Genomic DNA, 15,537 nt, shown 5'->3' on the forward strand with positions numbered 1-15,537 from the left:
CCTCATATAGTATTTCATCCCCCCATATAGTATTTCATCCCTCATATAGTAATTCATCCCCCCATATAGTATTTCATCCCCCCATATAGTATTTCATCCCCCCATATAGTATTTCATCCCTCATATAGTAATTCATCCCTGATATAGTAATTCATCCCCCATATAGTATTTCATCCCCCCATATAGTATTTCATCCCTCATAAAGTAATTCATCCCTCATATAGTATTTCATCCCCCACAGTACTATTCCCCCCCCCCCTTCTAGTAAGCCAAGTCCCCCGTGTCAATTCACTTACCTTTTGCGTTCCTCTCGCTGTCTTCCCGCGCCGTTCGGGTCTTCAGGGCGGACTGTGAGAGGAGCCTAGCTCCCCTCCCCTCACGTTCGGCACGCTGCCCCGCCTACACACATCCTGACAGCCACATCCGCAAGCCGGATTAAAAGGTCCGCGCGGACTTTTGGGGCTGCCAACCGAGAGGAGGCAGGGGAGCGGCCGACCGAGAGGAGGGAGGGGAGCAGGCGCCCGGCACACAGAAGAGCCGCATTAGACTGGGTAAAGAGCCGCATGTGGCTCGCGAGCCGCGGCTTGCCGACCACTGAATCATTAGATTCTAATGATTGGTCTATTTGTGAGCCGAAGCCACATGTTACAGATGAAATTGGAATTTTTCCCACGGCACACCAGACAATATCTCACGGCACACTAGTGTGCCGCGGCACAGTGGTTGAAAAACGCTGCTCTATACTCATTCACATTGTGGGGGGCCGGGATCTGGGGGCCCCCTTGTTAAATATGGCTTCCAGATTCCAATAAGCCCCCCACCCACTGCCCAGGGTTGTGGGGAAGGGACCCTTGTCCCTATCGACATGGAGATAAGGTGCTTTTGGGGTGGCAGACTGCCCCTGACCTGAAGCACCCACCTCATGTTGAGGATATGTGGCCTGGTATGGTTCAGGAGGAAGGTGGGCACTCACTAAGGGTCTGGTATTGATTTTGGAGGGGAAACCACACCTTTATTTTTATTATTTTGGCATCGGGGTTCCCCTCAAAATCCAGACCTGTTACAGCTGTCAGCGGGGAACTTGGGGACCGTCCGCTCCTTGTTTACTGGTTGTTGAGGACACTGGCAGCTGCCCTCTCCTTAACAACAAGCTATTTACAAGTGTTGCTATGGACACCCGTGGTAAATTACACGCAGGCTTCACTACTAAAAAACAGAATGCAGCATCTTACTACATACTGGGATACGGGAAGATACCGCTTTGTGATTGGAGCCCATAGTCTCTACAAGTCCATGTTCTAGATTCCCCATCCCACCAACCTTGTAATAGTGAGGGATGGTGTGACCTTCCTGTGTGGAATCCCGGGAATACAGAGGACGGGGACATCTCTCTGGTGGGTTCCTGGTATTAGGTGGCTCCATCATATCCTTGTGTCCTTCTGAAAACTCCTCCATCACTCCATACTCCTCATCCTCCTCTTTATACTCTTCTTTAACATCAATATTATCATCCCCGAGGATTCCACTCTGAAAGATATAATAAAACATTCATTGTAACAAACATGCTGTGTATAAATCACAACTACCAATAATTGTCATCATCTACCTGATGATGGTGAGGGATGGTGTGACCTTCCTGTGTGGAATCCCGGGAATACAGAGGACGGGGACATCTCTCTGGTGGGTTCCCATGACTGGATCCATCTGTAGGAAACACACACACTGACTGAATCCATTGTTTCTATGTGTTTATCAGATGATGGGGGATCTAGGTGGATCCTCCGTACTGCTCTCTCCTTTACAATAAAGTCTCCTCTTACCCGGTGATGTGAGGGGCGGCTGATTGTCCATCATGACGTCCTTGTAGAGATCCTTGTGTCCTTCTAAATACTCCCACTCCTCCATGGAGAAATAGACAGTGACACCCTGACACCTTATAGGAACCTGACACACACAATGATACAGTCACCATCCAGACACATCCCTTGTCTGTTACTGGAGAATGTCCCAGAATTCCCGGCACCGCTCACCTCTCCTGTCAGCAGCTCAGTGATCTCTCTGGTGACTTCTAGAATCTTCTTCTTCTTTCTCTCTTCTATCAGGGAGGGAGGTGGAGGCAATGTGATGTCATATGATCTCCAGACTTCACAGGAGGAAAACTCTACATCTGAACACAAATAGTCACATCAAATGATATTCCCAGAATCCTCCTCACCTCTCCATTCAGGTCTCCATTTTATTAAAGCCCCACTTCAGGCTGAGGTATAATTTCCCCCCACAGGACCCCCACACTACGCAGGGTATAGGCTTGTTGCAGCATTCTGATGTCATTACATACAACGCAGGACCAACAGTCCCACTTTACATGTGAGGATACCAAGGGACCCCACATCCTAAGAGCATCAGAAAAAAGCCAGATGGAGGGACATTGGGGGAGGAGCTGTGAGGTCAGTGTGATGTCATAGGATTCTCTGATTCTGGATGGAGGGACAATGGGGGGAGGAGCTGTGAGATCAGTGTGAGGTCATAGGATTCTAAGACTCTGGATGGAGGGACAATGGGAGGAGGAGCTGTGAGGTCAGTGTGATGTCATAGGATTCTCTGACTCTGGATGGAGGGACATTGGGAGGAGGAGCTGTGAGGTCAGTGTGATGTCATAGGACATATAGACTCTGGATGGAGGGACATTTGGATGGGGAGATTTGAGGGGTCCTCTATATGAGGCTCCCATGCAAACCAAATCCTTGTTCCTGGGTGCGTCCTACCTCTCCTAAACTGAAGAGTGACCTTTGACCTTTACCATCCAGAAATCTGTCCGGAATCTGTGGAAGTAAGCTGTCATGTGATCAGGTGACGTGCGGAGGAACGGAGTGTAAATAGCAGACAATTGTCTCCAGAGCCCCTAATGGTGGGGATGGATTTGGCGGCGTGCTGGTGCCAAGTTTCCTCCCCCCAGGGTCACTGCAGGTGTGGAGAAAAGCTGTGTAAGAGGATATGGAGGAGAGATGAGGAGGAGATCCAGGAATCAGGAGAAAGGTCAGGGCAAGCAACAGACGAGCGCATCCAAGAGACCAAGCCGGGGTCACTACACAGAAAATCAATCCAAGGAAACAACAGGCAGGACGAGGAATAGCAAGAAGGAGCTGAGAGACAAATGAGAATATTGCTCAGCCAATGGGAGATGATCTCAGCATGACTTCCATCATGAAGGAGATGAGGGGGAGGGGAGGAAGTCACTGAAGGTGACCATAGATCCATGGAAATTCAGCTGGTTCAGCAGGGATCGCTCACATTTCCATCCATGTGTGGCCACTGCCGGATAAAAGCCACTCCCCCAGCGGCTGCAGCCAATAGCTTCAGTGCTGATCTGTGTATTCTGAGAGCGGAGGAGTCCCCCCATTGTCAGAATACAAGAGTGCAGCGGGGAGGATTCCCCCATCCACCTCCAATGTGTGGATGGGGGAATCGCTTCAGTTTTTATGGTCATCCCGCTGGCTGAACGATAAAACTGAACCATGTAGGCCAGCTTTGGGGGCAAATATATTATCATCAACTCCTCCCCCTGAAGGGGTTCATCTACGTATTACCTCCTCTGCTGCCACATCCAGGAATGTGGACTCTCTGCTTCCTCCTGATTTACACCTCCCCTAAAATGTCCTGTCTGTATCTGACATCACTTACTGTCTGTACCTGACATCACTTCCTGTCTTCCATAGAGACTTCCTGTCTGGGTAGAAGTGAGATCCCCACCTTGTGGAGCTCAGAGGAACTGCAGCCCCGAGAAGCGTCTGGTAGTGTGACCCCGGCCTTGTGCTGGGTGTGTATGGACTGTAGATCCTTATAGAGGGGTCACCTCCACTCCCACCAAGGGGGACAGAAATATATGACTCCTCGGGGGAGGGGTTTTGGCCCCTTTGATTTTGCAGTAACATTGATTGCAGATTTAGTCCTGTAGAACATCTGGTATATGGATACAAAGCCCCCCAGCTGGGAGTAAAGGGTGGAAATGGCTGGTGACCCCCAGATTTGGGCAATGATGTCATCACTATAAATGGATAAAACCCGCGCTATGTGTAACAACTCCAAACCTACAAAAACCTTCTAGCGGACTGCTGCTGTAACAAAGGGAAGGATTCCCTGTCATCTAGAAGAGCATTATGTGTCACAGCGCTGTCCTATTGTGTGTGCACAGAAATCATCACAAATACACTACAAATATGTGGAGACATTCAGAGATAAAGAGCTCGGGGCTCCAAATCCTATTCTCTGCACATCCACTGCTTCCACTTTACACCCACTTCATTGGTCTTATAGTCTTTATCAATAAATGAAGGAAACTAGTTTGCAGAGGAGGAGCCTGAACATGGTGCCAAGCGGCAGATCAATGTGAGATCTCCCAGCACCAGGCGTCTCCAATGTCCTGCTATAGCACAGGAGGAAATCCCCTAGGAGCAGCTGCCATGACCTACCTGGGATCAGGAGTGGTCCCCTGTGGAGGAGAGCGAGGAGTGCGGACCCTTCCAGGTTGGGCTGGTTGGCCGGCGATGGAGAGTGAGAGCGCGGCTGAGGCTGGAGGAGGAGGAGAGCAGAGATCCAGTGTGGATGCCGAGCGGTCACATGTAAAGGAGTCCTGGGAGTTGGGAGAAGCTGGCCGGTGTGATGGAGTGCAGGAAGTGGCAGACCTCTCTCCCCTCTCCTTACCACCCCCCCTCCTGGATACCATCAGGCTGGAGCTGTCGGGTCCCCTGTAGGGGCACCAAGGGAGCCCCCCCCCCCCCCGGAAGCTGTACCAACAGCCAGGGAAGCAGACATCTCACTCATTCAGGAGAAGACCCATCTGAAGACTGAATCATCTGGTGTGGAGGAAGAAGAGATCAGGATGGTGACTGAGATGAAATGAAAAAGGAACATTTAAATGAAATAACTTATTATAATTGATTGGAACTGTGAAGTAAGTCTGAGGGGGGGAGGCACCCAGGGGACAGAACCTCGGGGGAAGGAGGATAAACTAAAATCAATAGGACCCACAAGGGGACTGGATACTAACAGAGGTTTATAGGAGGGGAGAGAAAGGAGAAAAGGAAAAAAATGTCAACAGTATGAAAAATAAAGGGATAAAAGGAGGAGGGCCAAAGGCCTCCCAGACAAGCGCAATTAAAATATATACCCCAACAAGAGAAACAGACCCCCGAGAGACAGCAAGGAAGAAGTGGAAGAACAGAGATGGAGAACAGCACTGGAGAATGCTCTAGATCAGTGATGGCGAACCTATGGCACGCAGAGCCATCTCAGTGGGCACGCCAGGAGGAAGAGGAAGAGAACGCGCTCTCCTGCGCACCTCCGGGGGCGCGCACCGGGCGATCTCCGTGATCGCTGTGTCCTGCGGACACAGCTGATCACGTGACATGGTAAAAGACCAATCACAGCGGCCTTTTACCACGTGATCAGCCGTGTCCAATGACACGCTGATCACCGGGAAATGCAAATGCCGGTTCTCGGCTGCACTTTCCTCACGCTGTCAGATCGTGAGGAAAGTACTGCCGAAAACCGGCAGTTGTCAGAACAGGGATCGGCACCGATCATCAGGGTCACTGATCATCAGTGCCCTGATGATCGGTGCCCACCTGTGCCACACACAAGTTCCGCCCACTTGTGCCCAGCAATGCGCCCACCTGTGCCCAGCAGAGCGCCCACCTGTGCCCAGCAATGCGCCCACCTATGCCCAGCAGTGCGCCCACCTGTGCCCAGCAATGCACCCACGTGTGCCCAGCAGTGCGCCCACCTGTGCCCAGCAATGCACCCACCTGTGCCCAACAGTGTGCCCACCTGTGCCCAGCAATGCACCCACCTGTGCCCAACAGTGCACCCACCTGTGCCCAGCAATGCGCCCACCTGTGCCCACCAGTGCCCATCAGTGCAGCCCAGCAGTGCTGCCAGTCAGTGCCACCAGTCAGTGCCCAGCGGTTGTGCCAGTCAGTTCCCAGCAGTGATGTCAGTCAGTGCCACCTATCAGTGCTGTCTATCAGTGTCGCCTATCAGTGCCACCTATCTGTGACACCTCATTAGTGCTGCCCATCAGTGCCACCCATCAATGATGCGCAGCAGTGCCGCCGGTCAGTGCCGTCTGTCAGTGCCTCCAGTTGGTGCTGTCAGTGCCGCTTATCAGTGCCCATCATTTCCTGCATATCAGTGCATCATCAGAGCCTCCTCCTCAATGCTCACCAGTGCCGCCTCATCAGTGCTACCTATCTGTGCCGCCTCATCAATGCCCATCAGTGCTGCCTATCAGTGCAGCCTCACCAACGCACATCAAAGAAGAAATATTACCTGTTTGCAAAATTTTAGAATAGAAGCAAAGGAAACCTTTTATGTTTTTAATTTTTTGCTCTTTTTTCATTTATAGTGCAAAAAATAAAACACCCAGTGGTGATTAAATACCACCAAAAAAAGCTCTATTTGTGTGAAAAAATGATAAAAATTGCATATGGTTACAGTGTTGCATGACCGCACAATTGTCTTTGTTAAGTGCAAGAGCACTGAAAGCTGAAAATTGTCCTGGGCAGGAAGGGGGTAGAAGTGCCCGGTAGGCAAGTGATTCATTCCAGTGTTGGCACTTTGAAATAAAAAAGTTGGTTTTGTGTTGCAGTTTGGGCACTTGGGCTCAAAAAGGTTCGCCATCACTGTTCTAGATTGTCCTGGACATGACCAACGTTAGTCAGGATATAGAGGAAGGAGATACAGGAAAAACAGGATTTGGAGAACATAGAAGTACAAAAAAAGAACTCTCAATTACCCACTAAAACAGAAATTGCAGAAATGTTTAAAGGGTTAGAAAAGTCAATAAAACTGGAGATGGTAAATCAGCACAAAGATTTGGGGCAGGTATTGAAGAGGGTAGAAGAGACGGAGGAAGAATTGGATAAACATGCCCAAGCCATAATAAACCTATAGAGACAGATGACGGAAATGAGAAAAGAACAGAGGAATCTGCTATATAAACTGCAAAATCAGGAGAACAGGGAAAGAAGATGCAATTTAAGGATTTGAGGTTTCCCAGAGACTTCCCAAGGAGAAAATGTAATGGAAACAACAGGGAAAATGCTTGTAATAGTAATGGACAGACCTGCAACAGAGCCACTTAAAACTGATAAAGTATATAGAATCGGAAGATTATGGCAAGAAGGTAGCAGAGAACATTTGAGAGATGTGATTGTACAATTCCATTATTACCGGGATAAAGAGGAGCTTTGGAAGGAGATAAAAGGAAGGGCAGCAATAAAATATGGAGATATACATTTGCAGATCTTTGCTGACCTAGCAGTGGAAACTTTAATAAGAAGGAGAATATTGAAACCATTACTTGAACAAATGAGAAAGCAGAATGTTAGATATAGCTGGGGATTCCCAGAGTGTTTAATCGGTTGGAGAAACGGTCCCAACTTTGATAAGAGATCATTGATCTGTTATCATAAAATGAGATCCGATGATCAGGGTTTACGTGTTAAATCTTCTCTTTCCCTTCTTGTCGGCAGTAGCTGGAGTTCAGTGTTTTGTGGCTGCAGTTACCAGAGAAGTAAAAACGGTGAATTTTGGGAAGATGGCCTATGATGATCCTATGGGTGAAGAACGTGTTGCTTTGGAACAGCTTATGAACTGTCATGACATTGTGATCATGCCTACTGACAAGGGGGAAACCTGGTCATCATGGAGCAACAAAGATATGTGTTGATGTGTCAACAGATCATAAAACATAAGGAAAGGTACACTAAGATAACAACCATCAACCTGGAGAATGGTCAGAAGGTCCTCTCTGGTGTGACTGAGGAAGCTTCTGAGAAGGGTAACATTGATAAAAAGACCACAACCTTCTTTAAGGTATTAAATCCAGATACCATTTTTAATAGACTTCCAAAAGTCCATAAATCAGTGGTTGACCCCTTCCTGGAAGAACTATTATCTCAGGGAGGGGGTTCCTCACAAGAAAGTCAATGAGTATATTGATGAATTGCTACAACCTTTTGTGGTGGCTTTACCCTCCTATGTGAGAGACACTTTGCACCTCCTAAAGTTGTAAATGATGTGTCAGTACCTGATGATGTCATCTTACATTAGATGTAGAGGCATTATATCCTGTGATGGAAGCGTAGGCAGGACAGAACGCACACGGAGGATGATAAACACACAAAGTATTATTGAAAGACACTCAAGGTAATAAGGTAGCATCGGGGTATCCAAAAAAGGGGAGAAGAAGGGGAGGAGTCAGAACAGCAATAATCCGGCCCACGATAGGGTGATTTGGGTAGCGAGGGCCCGAGCAATCAGTTGGGCAGTCCAGGTAGCTATGATAATCCAGGCATGCAATAGGACAGTCTGAGCAAGTAATAATCCAAATGCTCAATGGGGTAGTAGTCCAGGCAGGTAGAATGTGGGCATTCAATGGGGCAGTCCAGACAAGGGCAATAGGGAGATTCAATGAGGCAGTCCAGGCAGGGAGAATAGGGCATTCAATGGGGCAGTCCAGGCAGGGAAAAAATGGGCATTCAATGGGGCAGTCCAGACAAAAGCAATATGGAGATTCAATGGGGCAGTCCAGGCAAGGAAAATATCAGCATTCAATGGGGCAGTCCAGACAGGGCAATATAGAGATTCAATGGGGCAGTCCAGGCGGGGGAAATATGAACACTCACGGTTTTAGGCAGGGGTAACTCCTCAGGTACACAGCGGCAGCAGGCAGGGGTGCCTTCATAGAGACACAGTGGTCAGCAGGCAGGGGTAACTTCTCAGGCATAGCAGTCAGCAGGCAGGGGTAACTTCTCAGGCACAGAGGTCAGCAGGCAGGGGTAACTTCCTGGGCACACAGCGATCAGCAAAGCAGGCAGGAGTAACTCCCCAGAGACACAGCGGTCAGCAGGCAGGGGTAACTCCTCAGGCACACAGTGGCAGCAGGCAGGGGTAACTCCTCAGGCACACAGTGGCAGCAGGCAGGGGTAACTCCTCAGGCACTCAGCAGCAGCAGACAGGGGTAACTCCTCAGGCACTCAGCAGCAGCAGACAGGGGTAACTCCTCAGGCACACAGCAGCAGCAGACAGGGGTAACTCCTCAGGCACACAGTGGCAGCAGACAGGGGTAACTCCTCAGGCACTCAGCAGCAGCAGACAGGGTAACTCCTCAGGCACACAGCAGCAGCAGACAGGGGTAACTCCTCAGGCACACAGCAGCAGCAGGCAGGGGTAACTCCTCAGGCACACAGTGGCAGCAGGCAGGGGTAACTCCTCAGGCACACAGTGGCAGCAGGCAGGGGTAACTCCTCAGGCACTCAGCAGCAGCAGACATGGTAACTCCTCAGGCACTCAGCAGCAGCAGACAGGGGTAACTCCTCAGGCACACAGCAGCAGCAGGCAGGGGTAACTCCTCAGGCACTCAGCAGCAGCAGACAGGGGTAACTCCTCAGGCACTCAGCAGCAGCAGACAGGGGTAACTCCTCAGGCACACAGCAGCAGCAGGCAGGGGTAACTCCTCAGGCACTCAGCAGCAGCAGACAGGGGTAACTCCTCAGGCACACAGCAGCAGCAGGCAGGGGTAACTCCTCAGGCACACAGCAGCAGCAGACAGGGGTAACTCCTCAGGCACACAGCAGCAGCAGGCAGGGGTAACTCCTCAGGCACACAGTGGCAGCAGGCAGGGGTAACTCCTCAGGCACACAGTGGCAGCAGGCAGGGGTAACTCCTCAGGCACTCAGCAGCAGCAGGCAGGGGTAACTCCTCAGGCACTCAGCAGCAGCAGGCAGGGGTAACTCCTCAGGCACTCAGCAGCAGCAGGCAGGGGTAACTCCCCAGGCACACAGCAGCAGCAGACAGGGTAACTCCTCAGGCACACAGCAGCAGCAGACAGGGGTAACTCCTCAGGCACTCAGCAGCAGCAGGCAGGGGTAACTTCTAGGCACACAGTGACAGCATGCAGGGGTAACCCCCAGGGACACAACGATCAGCAGAGCACGCAGTGGGGTTTGGGCTGTGTGGTCTGGCCTTGGCTCAGACCTCACACAGCTGTTCTCTCTCTGAGCAGGGGACCAACAACCACCTGGGTCCTGCTCCTGTTCTCTTATCCCAGAGCAGGACACTTCCTGGTTGCCCCAGCAAAGGCCAGCCCTATGCCGGGTTGCCGGGGCAACGAGGCGAGCTACCCTCACTCCGGCCATGCCCAGGGAGCACGGCCTTTGTCTCTGGTGGGCGCAGAGCACGGGAAGCCTCGGGTCCACGCTGCACCCACCAGGACAAGGAGGGGGGCGAGCTACCCTCACTCCGGCCATGCCCAGGGAGCACGGCCTTTGTCTCTGGTGGGCGCAGAGCACGGGAAGCCTCGGGTCCACGCTGCACCCACCAGGACAAGGAGGGGGGCATGCAGAGACAATCTGGTGGCCTGCACGTGAAGAATCCACATGCAGGCACAGCGGGGTGTCAGACTCCTCTGTGGCATCACCAGGGAGAGGTGCTAACCACACCACAGGGGGCGGTTCTTGACATCCTGCACAGCCTTTGATGTAGGCTTGTGCCAGACCTTGGAACCTGTAAGGGGAAGGGAGGGGGAGGATGAAAGGGAGTGAGGGGAAAGCCATGACAGGAGGGGGGAGGAAGATGAGGGAGAGCGAGGGGGGACCATGACATATTCCTCTATCCCTCATAAGAAGGATTTAAATGTTATAGAAAATCACTCAACAGCAGACCTAGAATCATGTTTGCACATAGACATTTTGTTCTCGGGTTACTCAAGTTTTTGTTGGAAAATAATCCATTCATGTTGGATATAAATGTTATTGCCAAGCACAAGGCACTACAATGGGGAATAATATGTGTACCGGCCTACACTAACCTTTATGTTGAAGAATGGGAGAAGTCAGTGCTTGGGGATGAGGCCTTGTCAGGGTACCTGAGCAACATTGCAGGTTGGTTCAGGTACATCGATGACGTCCTCATTCTCTGGCATGGTGAACCTCAGGAAGATGAGAGGTTTGTAGATTTATTGGGATAAAATGAGTTCAATTTGAAATCCACATATACCTACCATGCTAGGACCATTACACTTTTGGATTTGACTATCCAGAATATGGAGAATGGTACCTCTGTATTTGTGTTGATATTGGGTGGCTTTGGGGTGTTTTGTATGTTTAATGTAAAGTACACTCTTTGGGCACTAGTGTCTGGTGTTTATTGGCTCCCATGTTCCAGTTTGTTTGTCCTTTTGGGATACCAACCAAACCAGTCACATGTCAGTCTTTTCCCATCTGATCCTATGATGGTGCTCTCTATACCTCTCCATGATGGATACACTTTGGTTCTTACCTGGATCAAAGGTCCTTTGATCTGAAGCTCCATGACAGTGAATGGACTTTTATATATTTTTATGGTCATCTGCTTTATGGGCTCCTAGTAATCTGGGTGCTATCCAAGCCATGCATAGATGGTATCAGTGGTCCCTGTAGAAATCCATATATATGGACATTTGTGCATTATTAATTACAGACTAAATCCACCTGGAGACCTGGGGACACAGGTTCTATATGTAGTCTCAGGGGTCCCTGTGGAAGTCCATGTGTGGACATTTCTACCTATGATAAATGACAGGCTAAACCCACCTGGAGACCCGGGGACACTGTACAAGTTCTATATGTAGTCTGGGGGTCCCTGTGGAAGTCCATGTGTGGACATGTCTACCTATGATAAATGACAGGTTAAACCCACCTGGAGACTTTCTCCACACCTGGAGTGTGCTGAGTTCTTGGAGAACGTCTACACAGTGTTTCCAGATTGGCTTTATCACCCCAACGAGCTCGCTCCAGTTCATGGATGTCATCATTATGTTTGGAAGATCTCACCAGTCAGGAGCCTTTCCTGTCATCCTACATGTTCCCTTCTGAGGATTGTTCTATCCTTCCAAACAAATGTATGAAATCATGGATGAGTCCTCCTTCTATGTGATCTAGAAGATCTTCAATCACAATGTCTTTATGGATGAAGTGGATGGCCCAGTTTATATATTATTTATTGCTTTACAGCTTTATTCCCTCCAGGATTCATTCTTTATTTATAGAACCATTCAAGGAAGTGTTCTTACTTTGAGAGATCTCCACCACCATTCCTCTGTGACCATTACATCCTTGTCATTTATGTCTAACATCTTCATTATCAGTGGATTGATATACAGTATATTTTTATACTTTAGGATGTAGTTTTGCATTTTCTTCAACAAAAAGATACATTTCGGAGGGATCTGTTTCACCTTTACCTTTTTTTCTAACTTGTATTCCGTGTCTTTAAGACTTTTATTTATGTAATAAAATATCTTTATTAAACAGTTGGCTGCAAATGAACTAGATTTATTTTTTCTTCTGTTCTTCTGATCTTCTGTGGTAGACCTGTAAGGTATATATTATACAGGAATTGTTATTATGAGACATTTTGGGGGGCTGCAGTTCTACTGAACTCCACAAGGTGGTGATCTCACTTAAACCCAGACAGGAAGTCTATATGGAATACAGACAGGAAATGATGTCAGGTACAGACAGGAAGTGATGTCAGGTACAGACAGGAAGTGATCTGCAATAAAGACAGGAAGTTACATGTTGCAGAAATAAGAGGAGACGTTGGTGGAAGTGGCAGCAGAGGCGGTAATAAGATGTTATTTCATATTTACACCCAGTAATCCCCTCCCATTATGTCTGTCCTCTTCCTCCATAGTCACGTCCGTCCTGTTCCTCCATAGTCACGTCCGTCCTCTTCCTCCATAGTCACGTCCGTCCTCTTCCTCCATAGTCACGTCCGTCCTCTTCCTCCATAGTCATGTCCGTCCTCTTCCTCCATAGTCACGTCCGTCCTCTTCCTCCATAGTCACTGTGACATCTTTTATCTCCAGCAGATGATGATACACACATATATAGTGTGGGAACCCAGATGAACCCCTTCAGGGGCAGAACATTCCCCCACTTCCGGGGCCGGAACATTCTCCTCATTGTGGAGATAAATTCTAGTAATATGGTCCTCTAAACAAACAGCACTGACAATAAATAGACAAGACAAGGACCATCCTGACCATACATGGCCTACAAAGGGCAATGATGACACTACACAGGCAGCCAATGGGCAATCATTACACTATGCAGCCAACACAATGATGGAGTGCCGGGGTCAGGAGTATGGAGCATAGAGCCCCTTACATTGCTGCTCAGGAGGAAGAATACATTCCAAATGAATGAAGAGTAATCACCGCTGAAGTGCTATGTTCCCTCTTTTGTACATTGTGGAGGGTCTGGTTTGAATATGTCCAAATAAAGGTGATTTTATCAGATGTGCGGCCGGACTGATTTTTCTTCTCTACCAGGAAGAAAACATTCCCCAGCCTGCCATGAAGAATATATTCCATCATTGGTGTTAGAGGAAAAAAATGAGGGGTGTGAGGGATGAAGGGGAGTTGAGGGGCCTCCAAGGGGGTACTGAGGATGAGAGACTTTGGGACACCTGAGGGTGTAGAGTAGATGATGAAATTTGGGTGGATGGAGTTGGTAGGTAGCATGTCTCTGAGGGAAGAGAAGGTTGTTGGGCTCAGGGGGACTCTGAGGTAGGGAGGGGGGCTCTTGGTCTCTGATTGTCCTCCCACCTGCACTTACTTTCCAGACCTCCTTACAAAACTCCTAGCAGGAAAGGAAAGAAACCTTCACCTTCTTATCTCACTGGTCAAATAACATTTTCCAAGATACCAAGTGGAATGAAGAAGGGAAGACTTTCACCCCTTGGTGGGAACTCGTTCTTAGAGGAGGTCTGTTGGTGAATTATCAACTAAAAGGTAGTCAGGGGTCAGTGCTGAACATCTTCAGGAGACACTCCAATACCTCCCATGACACAGGCTCTGGCAGTGCCCGGTGCTGGAATTCAGAGCCCCAGGAACCCACCACCACTCTGTACAATGTCCTGTGTACTACAGTATACTTGGCAATAAAAAAAAACAAGATCCTCCCCCCTGCCATCCTCCTACCTACGCTGCGCTGTCATTGGAGGGAAGAGAACAGACTCCTCCCCCACAGCTCTCTACTCCACCAGCACCATCTTCCTGCTATCCCATCCAATCCCTTCTCTTACTGCAGAGAGTGACAGTGACATCACTCCTGTCAGTCAGCAGGCTGCCAGAGATTGGAGCCTTGCAGCCGGAGTTCTGCCAATTGTCCTGATTATCCAGCAACTTCAGCCAATAGTCAGCAAGTTCCCCTTCCTGGACATCATGATGAGCCGACATTGACCTCACAGCACTGCCTCAGAGCAAACAAGTCATAGGAAGGATCAGATTTATCATTCCTTGTCTGCAGATCTAAAACTCATCAAAACCAGTTCAGAGACCAAACAAACCCAACAGATTAAAGGGGATTTCTGATCCTGCAGGTCAAGAGGGTCCCGTGACCTCCAAAATGTAGCAAATACTAAACAGTCCCAAATAAGCATCTTCCCATGGGGGGAGTAGTTCTTAAATGTCCAGCAACCCTCCTATTCCCCCCTCACATCCACATCCTATTATTGTGTGACCAATACCATCCAAATCATTCTTACTTTCATTTCCCAAAGTTATCCGTCTACAAGGAGACCTGTATAGATCACATGATGGCACCAATGAGGATGGAGGAGGACCGGAGTCACATGACTGAGAAGATACTAAACCTCACCCTGGAGATCATCTACCTGCTGACCGGAGAGGTGAGGAGGATTCTGGGAGGTCACATGACATCACTCTTATCTTTATTAATAAAACATAGACCTGACCAGAGAGGTGAGGAGGATTCTGGGAGGTCACATGACATCACTCTTATCTCTATTAATAAAACACAGACCTGACCGGAGAGGTGAGGAGGATTCTGGGAGGTCACATGACATCACTCTTATCTCTATTAATAAAACACAGACCTGACCGGAGAGGTGAGGAGGATTCTGGGAGGTCACATGACATCACTCTTATCTCTATTAATAAAACACAGACCTGACCGGAGAGGTGAGGAGGATTCTGGGAGTCTAACATGATATTCCTATTGGTTCCTCAATACAGAGATTTCCTCTTCTGAAGTCAGGTGATCATATGACCATCACAGTGCCTCCATGTGACTCCCTAAACCCTGAGAGACACAACATGCAGAAGATTCTAGAAGTCACCAAGAAGATGATGGAGCTGCTGACAGGAGAGGTGAGCGGTGCCGGGAATTCTGGGACATTCTCCAGTAACAGACAAGGGATGTGTCTGGATGGTGACTGTATCATTGTGTGTGTCAGGTTCCTATAAGGTGTCAGGGTGTCACTGTCTATTTCTCCATGGAGGAGTGGGAGTATTTAGAAGGACACATCACCCCCCACCCTTCCCATCACCAATAAGAAGACACTTTAGAGGGACGGAGCTTCTAGAACATGGACTTGTGGACACAATGTGTGGATTTTTTATGTGATGCCACGATATTGAAGCTCATGTTTTACAGATGACATTTTCTCTCATTCTCTTGGTTTAGGGTG

The 15,537-nt window shown here is 49.0% G+C and overlaps 1 protein-coding gene across 1 annotated transcript in view; it reads right to left on the minus strand.

Moving 5' to 3' along the window:
• Window positions 1-10,984, minus strand: part of LOC149434140 (uncharacterized) — a gene marked incomplete at its 3' end in the record, with an annotated part of 102,887 nt that extends 91,903 nt beyond the window's left edge. The window contains exon 1 of the mRNA XM_089664056.1: window positions 10,928-10,984. Coding sequence (XP_089520182.1) covers window positions 10,928-10,984 — 57 coding nt within the window. The remainder of the gene's footprint in view (window positions 1-10,927) is intronic.
• Window positions 10,985-15,537: the final 4,553 nt, after the last annotated feature.

The sequence above is a fragment of the Staurois parvus genome, unplaced genomic scaffold (genome assembly GCF_062004578.1).
Source record: "Staurois parvus isolate SC_StPar_1 unplaced genomic scaffold, SC_StPar_1.0 ptg001821l, whole genome shotgun sequence".
Taxonomy (NCBI): Eukaryota; Metazoa; Chordata; class Amphibia; order Anura; family Ranidae; genus Staurois; species Staurois parvus.